The sequence below is a fragment of the Megascapheus bottae genome, chromosome 2 (assembly GCF_031878675.1).
Source record: "Megascapheus bottae isolate mThoBot1 chromosome 2, mThoBot2.hap1, whole genome shotgun sequence".
Taxonomy (NCBI): Eukaryota; Metazoa; Chordata; class Mammalia; order Rodentia; family Geomyidae; genus Megascapheus; species Megascapheus bottae.
This window is the reverse complement of record NC_143510.1, coordinates 91,888,358-91,909,597: the sequence shown is the minus strand read 5'-3', so window position 1 is coordinate 91,909,597 and position 21,240 is coordinate 91,888,358. Positions and strand designations below refer to the sequence as shown.

The 21,240-nt window shown below is 48.2% G+C and overlaps 1 protein-coding gene across 1 annotated transcript in view; it reads right to left on the bottom strand.

The window, feature by feature from the left end:
- Positions 1 to 21,240, bottom strand: part of L3mbtl2 (L3MBTL histone methyl-lysine binding protein 2) — a 24,542-nt gene extending 3,302 nt beyond the window's left edge. Inside the window, exons 1-15 of the mRNA XM_090328796.1 lie at positions 21,178 to 21,240; positions 20,653 to 20,753; positions 16,723 to 16,963; positions 14,961 to 15,094; positions 14,065 to 14,188; positions 12,045 to 12,124; positions 10,382 to 10,499; positions 8,309 to 8,443; positions 7,696 to 7,784; positions 3,435 to 3,666; positions 2,193 to 2,269; positions 1,935 to 2,039; positions 1,085 to 1,232; positions 732 to 814; positions 293 to 527 (exon numbers count right to left, since the gene is read on the bottom strand). Of these exons, the coding sequence (XP_090184922.1) occupies positions 293 to 527; positions 732 to 814; positions 1,085 to 1,232; positions 1,935 to 2,039; positions 2,193 to 2,269; positions 3,435 to 3,666; positions 7,696 to 7,784; positions 8,309 to 8,443; positions 10,382 to 10,499; positions 12,045 to 12,124; positions 14,065 to 14,188; positions 14,961 to 15,094; positions 16,723 to 16,963; positions 20,653 to 20,676 (1,825 nt within the window). The 5' untranslated portion in view covers positions 20,677 to 20,753; positions 21,178 to 21,240. The remainder of the gene's footprint in view (positions 1 to 292; positions 528 to 731; positions 815 to 1,084; positions 1,233 to 1,934; positions 2,040 to 2,192; positions 2,270 to 3,434; positions 3,667 to 7,695; positions 7,785 to 8,308; positions 8,444 to 10,381; positions 10,500 to 12,044; positions 12,125 to 14,064; positions 14,189 to 14,960; positions 15,095 to 16,722; positions 16,964 to 20,652; positions 20,754 to 21,177) is intronic.

The window sequence follows — 21,240 nt, the reverse complement described above, 5'->3', positions numbered from 1 at the left end:
GGAAGGAAGAACATGGGGGGGAGGCTGCATGACGGCCCGCAGTTTACCTGGGTGTACAAGGGCCCGGGCATGTGCCAGGTGGGCCACATGAAGGAAGGTGCTTTGCGGGCCGGAGGAGAGGGGCCGTGTGTCAGGAGCAGGTGGCACTCTGCTCAGAAGGGCCCGGAGACTTGTCAATCAGGCCAGAGGACTGAGCTGGGCACAGGGAGGGGAAGCAGTAGGCAGGAAAGAACAAGGCAGAAGAAACAAAGTAAAGAAAGAGCCCCGTGGAGAGGAGACAAGAGGGCCTGACCTGTGGCCATGGGTGGCTGGAGCTGGTAGCCAGTGAGCTCACACCAACCAACAGGGTAGATATCGGGGGATTCGCAGTCCACCCACTGGTCATACTCGCTGTCCCAGCCATCAAAGTGGATGCTGAGAAGCCGGTGCACAACCCGTTTCACGGTGGCCACGCAGATAAGCCGGGGCTCCATCAGATCTACGGCCTCCAGCTTCATGCCCACCTTAAAGCCATGGTTGGGACAGTCCTGTGAGCAGAGCACAAGGCAGCTGTCGACACGGCGGCGCTGCACTCCAACAGGCTCTCCTGGGCTACGGAGGCTGCTGGCAGAGTAGGGGGAAAGGACTGGAAAAGGGTTCCCCAGATACTGGCCCCCAAGCCCCTTCCTCAGGCTTCTCTGTGGAGAAGGGAGCGGCACCAAGGCACCGTGCCCGCATCACAGGACCCTCACCATGTTGAAGAGTCGTGAGGGGGCCGCTTTCGACTTGGTTTTCTCCAAATATGTCTCCCAGTTGAAAGTTTGTGGATCATAGCCTGGAGGAGCGGACAACAAAGAAGGAAGTGCGGTTCAACACGTCAGGGAAAAGGAGCCAAGGCAGCAAAAGGAGCCAAGGCAGCGTGGTGGGGACCCGTCTGGGATGGGGGATGGGCGCTAGGACGGCACGCCATTGCCCAGGCTCTTCCCGACTCCGTGGCCCGGGATGGGGGAGCTCTGAGCTCTGTGCATCCGCCACAGGGCTGGGGCAGCCCAGGCAGGGCAGAGGCCACTGCCGTCACGCGAAACCCCACACGCCCAGGCCTCACCTTTAGGGGTAGTGAGCTCAATGTCATTCTTTTGACAGAAGGTGGCGGGGAAGATGGCGTGGGAGGAGGCGTGGTAACAGAACCAGTCGGCGCCATCTGTGGAGGGGCCCCCGTCCACGCAGATCATGAGGTAGCCATCCAGGAGAACCTAGCCAAGGGCATGAGGCGAACTTTCTTTTTTTGGTGTGTTTTTTTGCCAGTCCTGGGCCCTGAACTCAAGGCCTGGGCACTGTCCTTGAGCTTAATCAAGTCTAGAGCTCTACCGCTCGAGCCACAGCACCACTTTGAGCTTTTTCTGTATACGTGGCCTAGAGGAATCGAACCCAGAGCTTCGATTCCAGCTAGAGGTGGACAATGTTGTACCATAACCTCGGCCCGAGGAAGCTGGGCCAGGGACATGAGGCAGGCAGATCCCACTGGACGGTGAGCTCTGCCAGTGCAGATCACCCAGTGTCAGACAACAATGCACTGGATAGCAGGCTGCGTGTCCTGCTGCCTCTGTGTCCTTAGTGGGGAGACCAAGGGACAGGGGGCAGCATGGGACAAGCTGGTTGGACAATCCCAAGTATCTTGCTTCTCAGGCCAGGAGTGGGATGGGGTTGTGGAACAGGTCAACAGCCAAAGGCAAAGGAGACAGCAAGTGGCAGGAAGTGGTAAGGTTGGTATGGCAGGGTCTGCACCTGTCACCTGGGAGACCCTGACACAAAAGCAGGTCCTAAGCAAAGAACACCCCAGGCCCCTCCACTCCTACCAATCTGGGTACCAAAGCAACAGCCAATGTTGGACCTCAGAAGTGGACAGTGGAATTGTGTGCCACAAGCCACGTGGAGTGGGTGGCGCCAGCGTTCACCTTGCAGATGGTTGCCACACAGATGTTGCCTAAATTCAGAGGATCGATTGCCTCCAGCTTCATCCCCTCCTTGAACCAGCCGCCTTCTGTGTACACCGCACGCACCTTGAAGGAAGGGGGAGGTTGAGGAAGGCCTAAGGAGAGGTGGAGGAAGCAGGTGACACGGGAAACAGGAAGGGACCGTTCTGAGGAGAAGCCAAGCTCCTTGAGCCCTGCCTGAGAGACCCAGGGGAAAAGCACGTCACGGCTGCACCTTACCTTCTTGAAGAGATAAGGGACAGCATCACAGTAGATTTTCCGGAAGGTGGGGTGATGAGCCATGTCGCTTCGCCTCTCTTGAGATGGCCGAGGGAGGGACAAAGAGGAAAGGATTGAAGGCTGCTAAGGGGCAGTGCCCTCAGAACCAAGGGTCTTCCCTGCTTTGGCTCTCGGCTGTGCCCCAGGGACCCCTCCCGACTGAGAGGGCAGAGTAGTCGAGCCCAGAGCTTTTGTTTTGTTTTCTTTTGTGTGGGTGCCAATCCTGGAACTTAAAGTCAGGTCCAGAGCACTCTTCTTTGGCTTTTTTGTTCAAGGCTGGTACTCTACCGCTTGAGCTACTCCTCTTCTGCCTTTTACTGGTTAACTAGAAATAAGAATCTCATGGATGCCAGGCACTGTGGCTCACGCCTGTAATCCTACCTATTCTGGAGGCTGAAATCTGAGGATCATGGTTCAAAGCCAGCCTGGGCACAACAAAGTCATGAGACTTTTATCTCCAATTAATCTCTAGAAAATGGGAAGTGGGGCTGTGGCTCAAGGAAAGGGCCGTAGCCCTTGAGCTGAGGAGCTCAGGGACAGAGTTCAAGCCCCATCACCAAAATAAATAAATGAATGAATGAACGAATAAATAAATGAATGAATGAAGAAAATGAATCTCACAGACTTTCCTGCTGGGGCTGGCTTTAAACAGGGACCCTCAGATCTCACTTTCCTAAGCAGCTGGGATTACAGGTATGGGCTACCATTCTGTTGGAGCTTGGAGAGCACATGGGACTCAGACTCTTCCATTTGGCATTGAAGCCACTGGCAAAAAGGTTCAAAATGTTGGTTTTGATTTTTTTTTTTAAATATGTTTTATGGGACTTGAACTTTGGGCCTGGATGCTGTCCTTGAGCTCTTCAGCTCAAGGCTACAGCCCTACCCCTGGAGCCACAGCGCCACTTGCTGTTTTCTGGTGGTTCGTTGGAGATAAGAGTCTCATGGACTTTAGGGTCCAGGCTGGCTTTGAACCGAGATCCTCAGATCTCAGCCTCCTGAGTAGGTAGGATGACAGGCATGAGCAAACACACCCAGCAGGTTCAGATCTTGACGGAACCTCTTCAAAGCAGAGCTGAATGAACTCAAGTCACTCGGCCTATGTAGACACCAGGCACTGTCCCCCAGGGGGTGGAGATGGGGTACAGGGGAGATGCTCCTGCCAAGCCCTAGGGAAACAGCCTGCTGGCCCAGGACTCTGCTAACCTGACATCTTTATGCCATGACCGACACGCCTTGACCAGCCCACGGGGTGAATCAGGGGGCTCCACATGTGGCACCAGAAGTCGTCGTCACTGTCACCGTCTTCATAGAGGAGCCGCAGGCGGCCCCCAATGACGGTGTCCACCACAGCCATGCGGGTCCGGGATACCTGGACCTTGTCCACAACCTCGAGGCGCATGCCCTGCCGGAAGGGGTACTTCATGCTCTCCACCATCTGCAACGACAGTGGGCACAGGCCTGTGGCGGACACCACTGCATTTCTGCATTCTTACTGGGTATGTGTGTCGGTCCTGGGGCTGGAACTCAGGGCCTCGTGCTGTCCTTGAGCTTTTGTATTCAACGCTAGCACTCTACCACTTGAGCCACAGCTCACGTTTTTCATGGCTAACTGGAAATAAGAATCGTACAGGGGCCAGGAGTGTGGCCTAGTGGTACAGTGCTCGCCTAGCAGCATAAAGCCCTGAGTAACCAGAACTACATACACAGAAAAAGCCAGACGTGGCTCTGTGACTAAAGTGGCAGAGCTCCTAGTCTTGAGCAAAAAGTGCCCAAGGACAGTGCCTAGGCCCTGAGTTCAAGCCCCAGAACTGGCCAAAAAATATATATATACATATATCTTACACACTTTCTTGCCTGGGTTGGCTTTGAGCAGCTAGGATTACAGACATCGGGCACTGTGCCCAAGTGTTCTGTCTCTCAAGTCACTGGAGGCCACAGTATGATGTGGAATCCCCCCAAACCCTAAGTCAAGAGGCAGCAGGTCACCTTTCCTCGCCACCATCTCTGGGGCCTTACTAGTGTTTAGGATAATATATAAGACTGGAGCTAGAATGGACCGAGTCTGAGTACATTCTCAGCTCAGAGCACAGAAAATGGCAAAATGGACACTCAGCTGATGCTTTTCCTTCAGTGAATGAAAAAACACACATGCACACACCTGACCTTGACTCAGGGGTCATCTGTTCATTTAGAACTTTCCTGAGCACCTAGCGTACCAACAGCACCCCAGGGCCACACCTGGATTGGATCCAGCTCCTCCTAGACACCTACTGCTCTCTGTCGTCCACAGCCCTACGGTGGGAAGGCGCCCGCATGGCAATAAGAGTGCTTCCCATGGGAACAGCCTTGTTCACCACATGCGCACTCTCCATGTGGAAGGCAGCAGAGCGTCCAGACTCCTGTCAAGGCAGTGAGCTCCCCTCAATCAGTGTCTCCCAGTACGCCTGCCTGAAACTCACACACATCGAGTGACTTCTCATTTTTCTCTCCTACACCATTCAAGGGTGCATTTTGCTTTGCATCTTCTAAGCAGTGTGGCATGAGGCATGTGGCAGTCAGACCACATGCCAACCTAGTCAAGGAGTGAGCACCATGCTTTTACTTGAAGAAAAAAAGGGGGCTGGGAATGTGGCTTAGTGGTAGAGTGCTTGCCTAACATGTATGAAGCACTGGGTTTGATTCCTCAGTACCACATAAACAGAAAAGGCTAGAAAACCAAATTGGCGCTGTAGCTCAAATGGTAGTGTGCTAGACTTGAGCAAAACCAGCTCAGAGACAGTCCCTAAGCCTTGAGGTGAAGCCCCAGGACTGCCCCTCTCCTCCCCCCCCTCAAAAAAAACCCCCAAACCCCCAGACCTTTATATTTATTTTGGTCAGTTGGGCTTGAACTGGGGGCCTGGGCACTGTTCCTGAGCTCTTTAGCTCAAGGCTAGTGCTCTACCACTTTGAGTCACAGTACCACTTTCGGCTTTCTGGTTGTTAACCAGAGGTAAGAGGCTCATAGACTTTTCTACTTGGGCTGTCTTTGAACCATAACCTCAGATCCCAGCCTCCTGAGTAGCTAGGATTGCAAGTGAGAACCCAACGGCCTGGCGACAGGGAGGCCGCACAGTGGGGCCTCATCTGTTATTCCACTTACCTTAGTTTTTTTAAATCAATAAAATTGTTAGCTGGGCATCACTGCTCATATCTGTAATCCTAGTTACTCAGAAGCCTGAGACCTGAGGATCTGAGTCTGAAGCTAACCTGGGCAAGAAAGTCTTGTGAGATTCTCACCCTCAATTAAAGCTGGAAAGTGGAGCTGTGGCTGAAGTGGTAGGTAGGGTGCTAGACTTAAGAAAAAAATCTCAAGGTCGGGCATGGCTCACCACTGTAATCCTAACTACTCAGGAGGCTGAGATCCGAGGACTGCAGTTCAAAGCCATTCCGAGCAGTAAAGAACACTAAAGAACATGGGAGCAGCTCAGGGGTAGGGCGGTAGCCTTGAGCTGAAGAGCTCAGGGACAGCGCCCAGGCCCAGAGTTTTAAGTCGCATATCCCACAAAAAAAGAAAAAGAAAAAGAATAAAAGCTCAGGGACAGTGCACAGTCCCTGAGTTTAAGCCCCAGGACTGGCACAGAAGAAAGCAAACAACAGGACTGGGAGTTTGGCTAGTGGTAAAGCGCTTGCCTAGCATGTGCAAAGACCTGGGTTTGATTCCTCTGTAACACATACTTAGAAAAAGCAGGAATTGCTGCTGTGGCTCTAGTGGTAGAGCGCTAACCTTGAGAAAACTCAAGGAGAGTGTTCAGGCCCTGAGCTCAATCCTGGGACTGGCAAAACAAAACCAAAAAAAAAAAAATAATAATAACTTTTTAATTTTGTAGTGGGCAAAGAGTAAGCAAATTCAGTAAATATATCCAATATAAATTATGTAAAAATAAGCTCACAGGGGCCGGGAGTTGGCTTAGTGGTAGAGTGCCTGTCTAGCACACACCAAGACCTGGGTTCGATTCCTCGGTACCACATACATAGAAAAAAGCTGGAAGTGGCGCGCTGAGGCTCAACTGGTAGAGCTCTAGCCTTGAGAAATCCCAAGGACAGTGCTCAGGCCCTGAGCTCAAGCCCAGGACTGGCAAAAAAAAAAAAAAAAAAAAAGCTTACATAACCTGAGGGTAGGGGATGGGAGGGGGAGAATGAAGGAAGGGGGAAGGGTGACATTGATTAAGGAGCTAGAACTCACTTCATAATAAATTTGGTATTTTTTTTGTTCTATTTAAGGTGCATGTACTGGTACTGGGACTTAAAATCAGGGCTTCATGCTCTTATTTATTTATTTGTGCCAGGATGGGGCTTGAACTCAGGACATGAGTACTGTCAGAGATTTTGCTCAAGGATAGTGTTCTGTCACTTAAGCCACAGCTCCACGACTGGGTTTTTCTTTTTGGTGGGGTTAGATGATCAGAGACAAAAGCCTCATAAGCTTTCCTGCTCAGGCTAGCTTTGAACAGAGATCTTCAGATTACCACCTCTTGAGTAGCAAGGGTTACATGTGTGACCAATGCCCAGTTCACTTGGCTTTTTTGTTCAAGACTATTGCTCTACCACCTGAGGCACACTTCCTATTCTGGTTTTTTTGCTGGTTAATTAGAGATGACTCTTACAGTTCTGTCTGCCCAGGCTGGCTTCAAACTATAATCCTCAGATCATAGCCTACTAAGCTCCTAGAATTCCAGGAGTGAGCTACCAGCATCCAGTCTTCTATTTTCTATTTTGTATGTGTGTGCACGCACACATGTGTGCACACACACATACCAATACTAATCTTGAATTCAGGGCCAGGGCACTGTCCCTTAGGTTTTTCACTCATGGCTGGAAAGCTACCATTAGAGCCATGGCTCCATTTCCAGCTTCTTAGAATCCAGCTCCAAAATAACCAGCAAAAACCAGGGCTGGAAGTGTGGTTCCAAGTGGTAGAACTTCAGACCTAGTTGGCAGTGAGGGCCTAAGTATAAACCCAGTGCTACATACACAAAAAACCAAGGAAATAACGTGGAAAAACATTACATACAGCTCCACATCTGAGCAGAGAGGTTGGTGGCCCTACCCTGAGTCAGCGTGGGGCTCTACCACGCACAAACATGGAATTACTAAAGATCCTCAAATCAAGAGGGCTTAGAAAAAATACTGGAAAGAGCCAGGTAGAGGTGGTGGATGCCTATAAACCTAGCTCTTCAGGAGGCTGAGATCTGGGGATCACAGTTCAAAGCTAGCCCAGGCAGGAAAGTCTATTGAGACTCTTACCTGCAATTAACCACCAGATAACCAGAAATGGTGCTATGGCTCAATGTGATAGAGTGCTAACTTTGGGAAAGAACATCTAGGCCCTGAGTTCAAGCCCTGCAACTGGAAAAAAAAAAAAAAAAGGCAGGGGGTGGGGGAGGAGAGAGGATCAGCTAGGGGCCCCCAAGGGCTCCTATCAAACCTTGATATGGAAGTCCACAGGAAGTGTCCTGGAGCCCACCAAGCGTTTCATGAGGTAGCCTTTCCAGTCAGTGAACTTGGCATGAATGGCTAGGGAGACATACACAGAATCTTGGTTACACAGACTGTCACAGAGATCCAAAGAGGGGCTGGAGGCATTTACTTCTGCCATTTTTTTTTTTTTTTTTTTTTTTTTGTGGGTCATAGGAATTGAACTTGGTCTGGGCACTGTCCCTGAGCTTTTCAGCTCAAGGCTACCACCCTACCCTTGAGCCAAGCCCCACTTCCTGTTTTCTAGAGGTTAATTGGAGATAAGAGTCTCAGGTCCTTTAGTGCCATGGCTGGCTTTGAACCTTGATCCTCAGATCTCAGCCCCCTGAGTAGCTAGGATTACAGGCGTGAGCCACCACGCGGCTGCTTCTGCCATTTAAGGTTAGCAGTGGCTTCATCTTATCAAACCGGTTCCATAACATGAGTATTCCCAGGGCCTCTAGAATTAGGAGGGGAAGGAGAAGGGGGCAAGCAGGTTCTAATCTATCTGGTTGAAGACAAAAGGCTCCATCCCTACACCAAGGGACCTATAGGACCCAGGGCAAGGAGACTTCCCAACTCACTGCGCGGAGGCACCAGGATCTTGCTGTTGATGGCGCACCAGCCAATGGGGTGCACATCCACAGTGCCCAGGTTGCACCAAAAGTCATGGCTGGCGTCGTTTTCAAAGCCTTCATAGCGGAGCAGCACGCGATACCCTGACAGGAAGGACAAGGGTGCCTTGAAGGCAGGTGGAACGGGAAGGGCTATAGTCCAGGCCTTCCCGCTTTGATAGCCCTGCTCTCCTTCCTATTCTGAAAATTCCTGCCAAGCAAATGTGATCTCACTTATACTCAACCAAACAGCTATTATCTGGAAAGTATTATGGCACAGTAGTGAGATTCATTTTCGTCTTCTTTTTTTTTTTTTTGCCAGTCCTGAAGCTTGAACTCAGGGCCTGAGACACTTTTTTGCTCAAGGCTAGCACCCTGCCACTTGAGCCACAGTGCCACTTCTGGCTTTTTCTGTGTATATAGTACCAAGGAATCAAACACAGGACTTCATGCTAGGCGAGCACTCTATCACTAGGCTACATTCCAGGCCCATAAGATTCATTTTCTAGTCTATGGAGCACACCTATAATAAACCTAAAAAAACAAAAAAAAAACAAAAAAAAACAACAAAAAAAAACTGGAGTTTCCAGCCAGATGTCAGTATCCTGTGCTTATAATTCTAGCTGCTCAAGAGACAGACCTGAGGATTAGGACAGGAAGCCAGCCCAGGCAGACAAATCCAAGAGACTTTTCCTTTTGGTTCCTGTCCTGGGGCTTGAACTGAGGGCCTGGGCACTGTCCCTGAAATTTTACACTCAAGGCTAGCACTGTACTACTTGAGCCAAAACTCCATTTGCAGCTATTGGTGTTTAATTGGAGATAAGAGTCTCACAGACTTTGGTGCCCAGACTGGTTTTGAAATATGATGCTCAGATCTCAGCTCCCAGAGCACCTGGCCTAAGAGACCATCAAAAGTAGGGAACTGATGGGCTGGAAATGTGTTTTAGTGGTAGAGGGCTTGCCTAGCATTCATGAAGCCCTGGGTTTGAGTCCTCAGGATCACATAAACAGAAAAAGCTGGAAGTGGTAGTATACACGCCTTAAGCAAAAGAAGCTCAGTGACAGTGCTCAGGCCTAGAGATCAAGACCCAGGACTGGCCAAAAAAAAAGAAAAAAAAAGGGGGGGGGTAGGGAGACTAACCTAGGTGCAAGAAGTTGAGATCTGAGGATCATGGTTCAATGCCAGCCCAACCAGGAAGGTAAAATGTAAGGAAATGATTCAAGTGGTAGAACACTAGCCCTGAGCAAAAAAAATTTAGGTGCCCAAGCTCTGAGTTCAAGCCTGAGGGGGAAAAATAAAATAGAACTCAGAGCCAGTGGCTCACATCTGTCATCCTACAGAATCAGGAAATACTAAAATCTGAAGATCAAATTTTGAAGCTCGCCAGCCTGGACAGGAAAGTCTGTTAGACATTTTTTCGCTAGTCCTGGGGCTTGAACGCATGACCTGAGCACTGTCCTTGGGCTTTCTAAAGGCTAGCGCTCTACTACTTGAGCCACAGCACCACTTCTGGCCTTTTCTATGTATGTGGCACTGAAAAATTAAACCCAGGTTTTAGTGCATCCTAAGCCACCACTCTACCACTAGGCCAAACTTCCAGCCTTTCCAACTCTTATCTCCAATTAACCACTAGAATATTGGAAGTGGCACTGCTGCTCAAAGTAGTATAGCACTAACCTTCAGGGAAGAAGTTCAGAATGCAAGAATGCCTAGGTCTTGAGTTCAACCCCATGACTGACCAATAAAAAAGAACTGAAGGGATGGCTCAATGATAGAGAATGCACCATGAACAGACAAACTAAGTGAGAGCTCAAGGCCTTGATTCGAATCTTAGTACCAGCATAAAATCCAGCCATCCAACCCCCCAGCCACCCAAAACAGATTTCCAACTTGCCTGCCTCTGTGGGCCCCTCTACTGTAAGACGATGCCAAGAAGAGGGACACCAAGTCCCAGGGGTAGGGCTCTCCTTTAAGAATCCCATTACTTACTATGACACTACCTACTGTCTAGAAGTGGCCCTGGTTTTTTGGGGGGCACCCACCTGCTGTCTGGATGACAGAGGCGATCCAGTACACCCGACTGGGGAGCACAGCATCACTGTTGAGCACCTCCACCTTCATCCCCTTCACCACATCCTCCCACTGCTCATAGAGCGGAACCTGCGAGGCAACAAGAGCACGGAAGGGCAGAGGGAGCCATCGCCACAGCTCCCTACCTGCACTTTTCACAGAAGGACACACTTGGCACTAGACATGAATCCCGTGTGTCCACTGTGAAAAGCTGAGCCTGCAATGCAAGATGGAGGCAGGCAGGATGATGGGCGGAAATCCAGAGTCAACTTCTACCTTCATCGTCTTGAGTACAATTTGGTAAATTCTTAACCTCTCATTTGTGCAACAGCACCATTTTCTAGTGCTCATGCCGTGCTCGACATTACTCTCAGCACCCATCTTGGCTAGCACTACCGCCTTAATTTACAAAGCTGGCAGCCACATGCTACTGCTGGCACCCCCTTGTCTCCCCTGGGGTGGCACTGGCCGCTCCCAGCTACCTTCTCATAGTCTTCTCCTCATTTTTTGGTCAAGGGGACTTTGATGCTCCTTTGGGAAAATTTTTTCTGCTTTTATTTTTAGTCCTGGTCTAATTAAGGTAGCCTCAAAATTGATTTACCCAGTCCTTGGAAAGTGTCATGAGGCCCAAGAACACAGGACAGTCTAACAGAGCTTGGGAATCCTGTGTGTCATGAGATTACAATCTAACTTCTCGACAATCAAAATGCTGAGATTTATAGAAAATTCAGATTTAGAACAGAGGCTCCTGGGCTGGGACTATGGCCTAGTGATAGAGTGCTTGCCTAGCATGCATGAAGCCCTGGGTTTAATTCTTCGGTACCCCATACAGAGAAAAAGCCCAAAGGATATTGTGGCTCAAGTGGTAAAGTGCTGGCTTTGAGAAATATCAAGGACAGTGCCCAGGAATCCCCCCCTCCAAAAAAAAAGAGGCTCCTAACCCCAAAGGCAAGTGCCTTTAGTAACTCAAAGAAAACTAGAGTAAGTTCATTGAGGCTCTGAGTTCAAGTCTTGGTACTGGTATATACACAAGCATTCCCTCATTCCTACTCCCTCATAATCTACAGGCCTCTGGAACTTCTCAGGCTTCAGGAAATTTGATTGAAAAACAGGACTCTAGGCATAATGCCCATCCCAGCAGGGCCTGGCCCGGTACTGCTGGGAAAGCTAGTAGAGAGCCTCCTGCAGAAGTGATTCCAGTTCTCTACACTGTGCCCTGCGCAGGGGCCCAAGCCAGTACACAAACACCACATTTGCAAAGATTCAATGGCTAGCACCCAAGAAGAAAAAAGAAGCAAGCCAGGTACTGGTGGCTCATGCCTGTAATCACAGCTACTCAGAAGGCTGACATCTGAAGACCACAGTCCAAAGAGTCTAATCAGAAATGTTGGTGAGACTCTTATCTCTAAAAAACAAAACAAAACAAAAATGAGGCCAGAATTTTGGTCTCAGTGGTAGAGTGCTTGCCTACCATGCACAAAGACCAGGTTTGATTTCTCAGTACCACATACATAGAAAAAACCAGAAGTGGTGCTTTGACTTAAGTAGTAGAGCTCTAACCTACAGAAAGCCCAAGGACAGTGCCCAGTCCTGAGTTCAAGCCCTAGGACTAGCCAAAAAAAAAAAGATACTCACGTGTTTAAAGCAGCTGACTGGTGCAGCCTTGTAACTGTGGTCCTTCAGGAACTTCCCCCAGTCAAACCCCAACACCAGAGCTACAAAGCAGAAAGAAGACTGGAAGCTGCAGAACCCTGTGGGGGTGGCGGAAGTACCTCCCTTTCCAGAGCCTTACACACCGCCATACCTGTCTGGTAGGTAGCCAACAGGACAGCAAGGACTAAATCAAGGCCACCACACTCAGCACTCACAGGGAAACTTTTCTCCTCCCTTCCCCAGCAACCAAAGAAATGAAAATTCAAAGGGCTCAGGACTTAAAATTTCTCAGACCTCCCCACCTCTCACTGGACACACACACTTAGGCCTCCACTGCTTTGCAGAGCAATTTCATCAGGAACTCAAACCAACAGAACAGTTGTTGCTTAGGGCCTATATTTACTTTATTCAAAACACTGCTACGGGGTCGGGAATTTGGCCTAGTAGTAGAGTGTTTGCCTAGCATGCGCAAAGACCCGGATTTGATTCCTCAGTACCACACACATAGAAAAAGCTGGAAGTGGTGCTCTAGCCTGGAGAAAGTCAAGGACAGTGCTCAGGCTGTGATTCAGGCTGTAGCTAAATAGCTTGCCTTGCAAGTACAATGTCCTGGGTTCAATTCTCAGTACAAAAAATGTTTGGCCTAGAGGTAGAGTGCTTGCCTAGCATGCATAAAGACCCAGGTTCAATTCCATGGTACCACATACATAGAAAAAGCTAGAAGTGGTGCTGTGGCTCAAGTGGTAGAGCACTGGCCTTGATAAAAGCCCAAGGACAGTGCTCAGGCCTAGAAATCAAGCCCAGGATGGCAAAAAAAAAAAGAAGAAGAAGAAGAAAAAAGGAAAGCCAAGAGATCTGAGGATCAAGGTTCAGAGCCAACCCAGGCACAAAAAGACTTAAGACTCTTATCTCCAATTAACCTCTAGAAAACGGGAAGTGGGGCTTGGTTCAAGGGTAGGGCGGTAGCCTTGAGCTGAAGAGCTCAGGGAAAAAAACAACAAAAAAAACCCCGAAGCCGCAGTAGCAGCAGCTTGTAGCTCACTATGGCTCTCGCCTGTAATCCTAACTACTCAGGAGTCTGAAATCTGTGAACCACGTTCAAAGCCAGTCCAGGCACTAAAGACTGTGAAATCTCTAATTAACCACTAGAAAAATGGGAAAATGGGAAGTGGGGCTGAGATTCAAGGTGCAAGGCTATAGCCTTGAGCTGAAGAGCTCAGGGACAGTGCCCTGGCCCAGAGTTCAAGCCCTACAACCCATGGGGCCATGGGGGGTGGGGAGGGGGGGAGAGGCGGTGCAAGGACAAAGGGAGGGGGCTAGAAGGGGAGGGAAGGGGAAGGAGGGACAGGGAAGGACAGGGAGGGAGAGAGAGATAGGGAGAGAGGGAGAGAGGGGATGTGCGAGGGGGAGAGAGAAAGAGAGAGAGATGAAACTTCCTTTCCTTCCTTTGTCACCCATCCTTCCATAGCTTCTGGGTCTCCTCCGGCCAGGGAAAGAGAAACCACAAGAATAGCAACAGAGAAATAAAACAGGAAATTCTTCCTTTGTGAATCATCCAGAGTAGGGGGCCTGGTAGTTTAAGGGATTTTGAGATTTTTTCTGTAAGGTCAGGAAGGAAAATCCACATCAGCACTTTTTTTTATCAGCCCTAGGACTTGAACTCAGGGCTTGGGTTCTGTCCCTGAGCCTCTTTGTGCTCAAGGCTAGCACTCTACCACCTGAGGCACTGCACTACTTCAGGAGAGTGTGGTCTAGGGGTACAGTGCTTGCCTAGAATGCACAAAACCCTGGGTTTGATTCCTTGGTACGACATACACAGAAAAAGCCAGAAATAGTGCTGTGGCTCAGGCTCAGGTGGTAGAGCACTAGCTTTGAGAAAGCCCAAAGCTCTGAGTTCAAGCCTCAGGAATGGCAAAAACAAACAAACAACTCTCATGAGGACTTTTCTGCCTGGGCTGGCTTCAAACTGTCATTCCCAGCACTTTCTATCATCTATCCTTACCATCTTGTCCTGTTGGTGTCCCATCTGCTAGCTGTCCTGTCCCTTGAGAGTGGAGGAAGGCTCCAATTTTGGCAGACCAGGCAGCCTTGTGCAGGACTTTGGCTTTCTTGGTGGGTGGCTTTCCCTAGAAGGAAAAGATGAGTACAGCCTGTGGTTGGACTAAAGCTGATACCCTGGCCATGGTCCAGTTACTTAAGTGTACATTAAGCCCAGTTTTTTTTGTGTGTGTTTGTATGTGCATGAGTGCTGGGGCTTTTGTTTGTTTGCTGGTTATGGGGCTTAGGCCCTTTCCTTAAGTTTTTTTGCTTAAGGCTAGCATTGTACCACTTACAGTCTCATGGTCTACTATCAAGGCTGGCTTGAGACCATGATCCTTAGATGTCAGCCTTCTGAGTAGCTAGGATTCCGGGCATCTAACGCTTTTTTAAGTAGTTGCATAAATGGTTTCAACAAACTGGGCACTAGTGGCTCACACCTCTGCACTGCGTAAGAAGCTGAGATCCGAGGATCACGAATGGCTCAAAGCAAGCTGGGCAGGAAAGTCAATGCGAATAGATTGCCAATTAACCAGCAGAAAACAGGAAGGAGAGCTGTGGCTCAAAGTGCTAGAGCACTAACCATGAGCAAAAAGAGCTCAGGGTCAAAGCCTAGGCCCTGAGTTCAAGCCCCACGATTAACCTCCCCCCTTAAAAAAATTATATATATATATATATATATATGTAATATATATAGAGGGGGGGGAAATAAAAGAATTTGGAGGATGCGCCTAATTCCAGGATTGGATTTCTCTGTAAGTTTGAGAGCAATTAAATATGGAGAAGTTTACATTAGTGGGCCTCAGTTGGTCAGCTCCCAAATAAACAGCCGGGACCTCCCAGGATGATGTTTCCTCTTACCTGTAATCTAGCCAAGATACTGGCTTTCTTGGAGTTGGAAGAGTAGCTCCTGGAACAGGAGACACTGCAGAACCTCTTGGTCTTGGAGAAGAAGGCTTCCCTGGTGCCCACGATGCCACACATCTCACACACAGCTGGGAAAGAGAACTTAGTACATGACTCCCCATTTGGTCACCTCAAATCAAGCAAAACCACGGGCCCTTCAGAACTCAGGGCATATTCTATAGACATTAGAGTTAGTCAAAAGATTTTATTTTTTGTGGGTCATGGGTCTTGAACTCGGTCTGGGCATTGTCCCTGAGCTCTTCAGCTCAAGGACACCGCCCTACCCTTGAGCCAAGCCCCATTTCCCATTTTCTAAAGGATAATTGGAGATAAGAGTCTCAGATTCTTTTGTGCCTGGGCTGGCTTTGAACTTTGATCCTCAGATCTCAGCCTCCTGAGTAACTAGGATTACAGGCTTGAGCCATCATGCCCGGCTCAAATTCTTTTTTTTTTTTGCCAGTCTCAGGGCCTGACCTCAAGTCAGAAGTGGTGCTGTGGCTCAAGTGGTAGAGCTCTAGCCTTAAGAAAGCCCAAGGACAGCTCCTAGGCCCTAAGTTCAAGCACCAGGACTGGCAAAAAAAAAATCTGTGGTAGGTCACTAGTATCTGTGAATTGTTCAAAGTTCCCCCAGAAGATTCTGCTTAGTAAGGATAGAGAATCTCTGGATGAGCTGGCCTCTTAGATTTCTTTCTTTTCTTTTCCCTATGTATATGGTACCAAGGAATGAAACCCGGCAGGTCTTTGTGCATGCTAGGCAAGCACTACTACTATGCAAAACCCCCGGCCCCTCTTAGGTTTCTTATAGATCTAAAGTTCTAAGATCTGAAGAGCATTGAACAAAAGGGAGAAGATGAACAGGAAAGAAAGGAAGAAGCCCAGATGAGTGGGAAAGAAAAGAATATTTAGCTGCCCAAGAAAATTACCTTTAGTCTGCCTCTTTCCGTATGCTAGAGACCCTCCAACCCACAAGCTATTTCTTGTCCTTTCTAGAGAAATATCCGTAATACTTAGTTCCCTATCTTTTTCACATCTAGACTTAAAACTCCATAGCTTGCTTAGGCCGGGAGTTTGGCCTAGTGGTAGAGTACACGCCTAGCATGCATGAAGACCTGGGTTCAATCACTCGGTACCACATACATAAAAAAAACCAAAAACTGAAAATGGGGCCAGGAGTTTGGCCTATTGGCAGAGTGCTTGCCTAGCAGGCACTAAGACCTGAGTTCGATTCCTCAGTACCACATATATAGAAAAAGCCAGAAACGGTGCTGTGGCTCAAGTGGCAGGGTGCTACCTTGAGGAAAAAGCCCAAGGACAGTGCTTAGGCCCTGAGTTCAAAACCCCAGGATTGGGGAAAGAAAAAAAGCTAGAAATGGTACTGTGGCTTATTGTAGAGCTCTGGCCTTGAGAAATCCCAAGGACAGTGCTCAGGCCCTGAGTTCAAGGCCTAGGACTGGCAAAAACAACAACAACAACAAAAAATCCATAGCTTACTCAAGCAGAGAACCATGTATCTAAAATTATCTGAAGAAATATTAGGTTTATAAAGGAATGAATGAAACCACAGTATGAAACAAAATTGCTGCAGAAGAATCCTGTGGCCAAGTCCTTAGACATAAGGTTCACTTTTTAAACCTGGAAAACTGTCTACCCGGCCTGCGTTCAACCCCCTCTTCCTCTATCATCTCAACTCCAAATTCAAAGGACACTAGGAAGGTACCTGGCTCAGAACCACTGCCATCCAAGGAGCGAGTATTGGTCGGGCTAAGCAGATGTAATGGGGAGGTGGGCAACTCTCCCGCTTCTCGATCTTCATTTTCTGCTTCACTTGACTCCTCCAGGTAGGAGCTGCTTTCACTGCCCACACTGCTATTATAACCCCGGAAACTATCATAGCCTCCAAACAGCTCCAAGTCATCATCTTCCTCTTCTTCCTCCATTGGTGCCAAAGATGGCGGCTCCTAGTGGATGACAGACCAGGGACAAGGAATCAGAATTGCCCTTTGTGTGTGAAGAAAGCATTTTCAGGGCCGTAGTCTAGAGTGCTAGCCTAGCATGCATAAAGCCTTTGCATTGACTCCTCAGTACTACATACAGAGAAAAAGCTAAGGTAGCACTGTTGCTCCAGTGGTAGAGTGCCGACACTGAGCAGAAGAAGCTCGGGAACAGTGTGTAGGCCCTGAGTTCAGTCCCCAGAACTGGCAAAAAGAAAAGCAAAGAAAGAATTTGGAGGTCTATTATCAATTCCCTTCCTGCTTCTTTCATCATTTCAAAACTTTTGTAGCACCTTCAAAATAGCCCTCTTTGGAGCCAGGAGTTTAGCCTAGTGGTACAGTGCTAGCCTAGCATGCAGGAAGACCCCGGTTTGATTCCTTAGTACCACATACATAGAAAAGTCTGGAAGTGGAGCTGTGGCTCAAATGATAGAGCTCTAGCCTTGAGAAAGACCAAGGACAGTGCTCAGGCCCTGAGTTCAAGCCCCAGAACTGACAAAGAAAAAACAAACAAACAAACAAAAAACAAAACAAATAGCTTTCTTTGGGGGAAGGGTGAGGGGTGGGTATTGGGGTTGAACTCAGGGCCTGAGCTCTATCCCTGAGCTATTTCTGTTCAAGAAGAATGCTCTACCACTTGAGCCACAGCTCTACTTTCAGCTTTTTTTTGGTACATAATTGGAGAAACAAGTCTTACAGACTTTCTTGCCCTGGTTAGCTTCAAACCCAGATCCTCAGATCTGAGCCTCCTGAGTAGCTAGAATTACAGGTGCAAGTCACTGATGCCCAGCTCTACATAACGCTTTTTGCAAACACTAGAATAATTTCTTCTGTTCATACCTTTCTCCAATTTAACTTAAAATAACATCAGACAGAAAATACATGGCAAAGCTCCTCTGTAGATTTAGAAGTGACATTTTATTATGAATTAATTTAAAAACCCATGACTTTCAAAAGAGTTATGTCTGATAAATCAATCCACGCTAGGCCGAGAGTTTGGCCTAGTGGTTAAAGTGCTTGCCTAGCATGCATGAAGACCTGGGTTCAATTCCTCGGTACCACATACGTAGAAAAAAGCCGGAAGTGGTGCTGAGGCTCAAGTGGTAGAGCTCTAGCCTTGAGAAAGTCCAAGGACAGTGCTCAGGCCCTGAGCCCAAGCCCAGGACTGGCAAAAAAAAAAAAAAAAAATCAATCCACGCTAAAGGTATTATATGTTGGCACTTAACCTAGCAAGCATTTTAGCTTAGCAACAGTGCACACAGAAGAGCACAGCTTGACTGGAGAGTGCTGTATGCTACCATGGCCTAGCACTACAAAAGGGGTTCAATAGTGTTAGCTTTGAAGCAAAACAAAATACAAAATACAAATTACAGTTTCTACTAAATGCATATTGCTGTCACACCACTGTAAAGTCCAAAAAAACCTCAGTCACGGACCAAAAGTTTATATAATAATGTGAAAATGATCCTAGAGACTTTCTAGATAGAAGATGTGTGAAAAACTCATTCTCTGATCAACATATGCATAGCAAAATGTCAACTCAAAAATAATTTAAGGGGGGCTGTGAGTTTGGCCTAGTGGTTGAGTGCTTGCCTAGCATGCACGAAGACCTGAGTTCAATTCCTCCGTTCCACATAAATAGAAAAAAGCCAGAAGTGGTGCTTAGGCTCAAGTGTAGAGCTCTAGCCTTGAGAAAATCCAAGGACAGTGCTCAGGCCGTGAGCTCAAACCCAGGATTGGCAAATAAATAAATAAATAAATAAATAAATAAAACAATAATTTAAGGGGAGGCCAGGAGTTTGGCCTAGTGGTAGAGTGCTTGTTAGCATGCACCAAGACCCAGGTTTGATTCCTACGTACCACATACATAGAAAAAGCCAGAAACAGTTCTGTGGCTCAAGTGGTAGAGCTCTAGCCTTGATGAAGTCCAAGGACAGTGCTCAGGCCATGAGTTCAAGCCCCAGTCCGGAAAAATAATAATAATGACAATAATAATAATAATAATTTAAGAGGATGGGAGCATGGTCTAGTGATAGAGTGATTGCCTAGCATGCACAAAGACCAGGGTTTGAAACCTTGGTATCACACACATAGAAAAAAACCAGAAGTGGTGCTGTGGCCCAGGGTTAGATTCCTAAATAACACATAAACAAAAAAAACTGGAAGCAGTGCTGTGGCTCAAGTAGTAGAGTGCTAGCCTCCTTGAGCACAGAGAGGCTCAAGGACAGAGCCCAGGTCCTGAGTTCAAGCTTCACAACTGACAAAAAAAAAAAATACCCAGACTGTTCCAATGAGGATGTGGAGTCACATGACAAACAAATATGGTATGGCTGAATGTGCTTCAGGCTTTAAATTCAGTTTGATTCTAATTAATTATGGGTTCTTACTCAAGTCATTAAACGTCAGTGGTCCTCAATTTTCTCATCCATAACAGTTAGCTCACATGATGTGAGCTGTAAATGTAATACTACAAATAAATCTACATTGTGGCTGGGCACCGGTAGCTCACATCTGTATGATTACCGGTGTAGCTAGCTAGTCAAGGAGGTTAAGATCTGAGGATGGTGGGTCAAAGCCACCTGGGGCAGGCAAGACCACGAGAGTCTTAATTCCAATTAACCACTAGAAAATCGGAAGTGTTGCTGTGGCTCAGTGGTAGAGTACTAGCATTAAGCCGAAAATGCTCACGGTCAACACCCTGGCCCTGAGTGCAAGCCCCACGACCAACCACAAAACAACAAAAACAAAAAAAGCTACCTTGTAGTCGAAAAGTAACACTATCTGTAGGGTTTATTAGCTGTGTGACCTGCAGTAAACCAGTGCCTCAGTTTCCATAAAACAATACTTAATAGGATTTGAGGAAGAAACGATGATACAAGTGTTTGGAACAGTAACTTGAACATGTGGATAATAAATGTTGGTAATTAACGTTGTCTTAAAAAGCATGGCTTATAAAATAGAATTTTCCTGATTTGTGTCCACTTATCAACTATGATTTCGGTGCAAAATAGTACCATTGCTTCCTTCAGTTTCTAAGGACTGTTCCATAAATATAGAAAAAAATACGTGGTCTGCAAACAATAGCTCTGAAAGTGTAAGCTACTCCCTTATTTTCCACTTTATTATCACCACTGTAGTTTTCGAGCTTTTATAGTCTAATTTAGATTTGCAACTACACATACACCTATGCTAAAAAAGAAAAAGAAAAAACAGCTTTGAGGCGTCCAAAAGCCAAATGATTTCGGAGGGGGTAGAACGAGAAAAGAGGGTGTCAGGTGCGGGAGGGCTGTGACTGGGCGCGCCTCCTCCACTTCCGCGTGGCGGGCACTTCCGGCGGGGTCCCACGCCCAGCGAGGCAGGGCTGCGCGGAGGGCACGGGAGGGGACGGCGCACGCCGAGAAACTTCCATTCCCTGCGCTTCACACCTTGAGGACCGCGACCCAGAGACTGGACGACCAAGGGCGCCCGGGGCTTCGCGGGGAGAGCCAGCTCCCCGCCCCAGGCCCGGGAGGCCGCTCCTCCCCCGGCTCTTCCTCGGCGTGCCAATCCTCCCAGCGTCCACCCTCAGGCGTCGCTCACAGACCCACGAGAGGGTCGCCGCCCCTATGAGATTCTGGGGTTCCCTTTCCCAGTGCTGTAAACCCTTTTCCTCTGACCTCAAGGCTCCGAGGCTTCTCCATGAGACTCAAATTCAGCTTCTTCAGTCGTCACCAGGTACAGGTAGCCATATTGGCCTCGCCGATCTCCCCGAGCGCACCTATTGGCCACCAGTGTGAGCAATGGGCCAATCACCAGGCAGGAAAGAGGAAAAGCCGGCTCCACGCCCGCCCCGCCCCGCCTCCACACCAGGGTTGGGATGCCGCGAGCGGTTATGGGACTTGTAGTTCCAGGCCGGCGCACTTGGGAGGGGCGTTGTCCTAACAACTTGGACTTCGCGGCTCTGGGGCTCCTGGTTCTAAATGTTATATTATCGCAGGGATGATATATAGAGGGGTCACAGTTACAATCGTCAGGTAGGTAGTGGGTACATCACTACTTGTTGAACATTGATACCCTTCAGCTTCAATTTTTAAATTTTATTCATTTTGCTTAGGTGGTACCCAGGAACTGCATGCTAGGCAAACACTTTACCACGAAGCTACATTCCAAGCCTTATGATATTGCCAACATCTGTCACTTACCCCAGCTATGTCTATTCTTCCTTGAGGACTTCTGAGTACTTCCAAGTGCCACAAATAACTTCA